Source organism: Rhagoletis zephyria, unplaced genomic scaffold (assembly GCF_001687245.7).
Source record: "Rhagoletis zephyria isolate East Lansing unplaced genomic scaffold, Rhagoletis_zephyria_1.1 Rzeph_scaffold_37611, whole genome shotgun sequence".
In the NCBI taxonomy this organism is placed as follows: Eukaryota; Metazoa; Arthropoda; class Insecta; order Diptera; family Tephritidae; genus Rhagoletis; species Rhagoletis zephyria.
Window position 1 is genome coordinate 1828 of NW_016194666.1, and position 1300 is coordinate 3127.

At 42.6% G+C, this 1300-nt stretch overlaps 1 protein-coding gene across 1 annotated transcript in view; it reads right to left on the bottom strand.

Annotated features, from left to right (window-relative positions):
- The window catches only part of LOC108354620 (glutamate receptor ionotropic, kainate 2-like), a gene marked incomplete at its 5' end in the record, with an annotated part of 3066 nt that extends 1822 nt beyond the window's left edge, over positions 1–1244 (bottom strand). Inside the window, 4 exons of the mRNA XM_017605796.1 lie at positions 16–111; positions 181–283; positions 354–712; positions 1055–1244. Coding sequence (XP_017461285.1) covers positions 16–111; positions 181–283; positions 354–712; positions 1055–1244 — 748 coding nt within the window. The remainder of the gene's footprint in view (positions 1–15; positions 112–180; positions 284–353; positions 713–1054) is intronic.
- Between the last annotated feature and the right edge of the window lie 56 nt (positions 1245–1300).

Below are 1300 nucleotides of genomic sequence, written 5' to 3' on the forward strand. Positions count from 1 at the left end.
TCGATATGCGCTCACCCGAAAAAAGCCCATTGTGCTGCCGCCCAGTAAAGCGCCATACTTAATTTTGCTTTGCGCAGCCAAATCTTCAGCGCTTCCTATCGAGCTTTCCATCTACAAATATAATTAAAATAAACTTTGAATGTTGATTGCAAAATATCGTTATGTAAAAGAAAACATTACTCTGGACATTGTTAAAAAAGCAGCCAAATTAGCGGTATAAGAGTTCAACATCATCAAGGCGAAGAACCACCACATGCTGGTTACAAGTCTCGTCGAAGCAGCCCTGCGGATGTTAACAATTGGCGTCAACATTTAAGTAAAGCTCATATGAAGCTCCTAAAACTTTTACTTACTTCGGCAATATATCACACCCCTGCCCCATAATAGAGCCAACCGCCAACCAAGTCGTATTCGACATGCACCAAGGATTCTCCACTTCTTCTGGCTCCTTACAGGGATGCGGATTCTCCCAGTCTGCTGGTGCCATGCGTGAAAGCATGAAAATCAATAGCGATACACCCAAATATGCGGTGGCCATATACACCCAGACATCCAAAGAAAATGGCGAAAGGAAAGAGAAAAGATCCGGTGGCGGCTGCTCAGGCTTGGCATACAGTATACTAATGCCCAGTGTCATGAAAGGTGGGGTGAAGTCGACAGCTTGACGTCGTGAGGAGGTCATCGTCAGATCGCAAATACCCAGGTCGGCATTCTGAAAGAGAGACACAAAACGATTTAAAATTTTTTAGGAAGTTACAGGCGACGCTGTAGGCTTTCAGTGTTTGCAGTGATGACCAAAACGATGCACTAGTGCAGAGCTTTTTAACTTGATCGTACATACATTATACACCTGCATAGACGAGTTACGCCTTAAACGTAGGAAGAAGCAGGGCTTTCTGTAGGTTTTCACACGAACTTTGTAAACTTTTTATACTGACGCGTACAGGAAGAAACCTCTCGCTAGCAATCACTGATATAGAGGTGCACAGTACACAGTTGTTCTCTCTCTGCCCATGACTAATGTATATAACATTTAGTAGCATGAAATACTCACACCCTCCAAAAGTTGCTTCACCAATCCATCCCATGATTGTGTCTTCTTATTAAAACTACCATATTTTCCATCTGGCGCTAATACAAATTCATATTTGAAATTTAATAATCTGGCTATGGCATCGATCAGATCCATTGAGTAGCCCTCATAACGTGCGTTCCCTTGAAGAATTTCACCGTCTTTGGGCTCTCTGAAATGCGGGGAGGTGTAAAGTGACGAGCATATCGATAACTGTAAAAAAAAAAA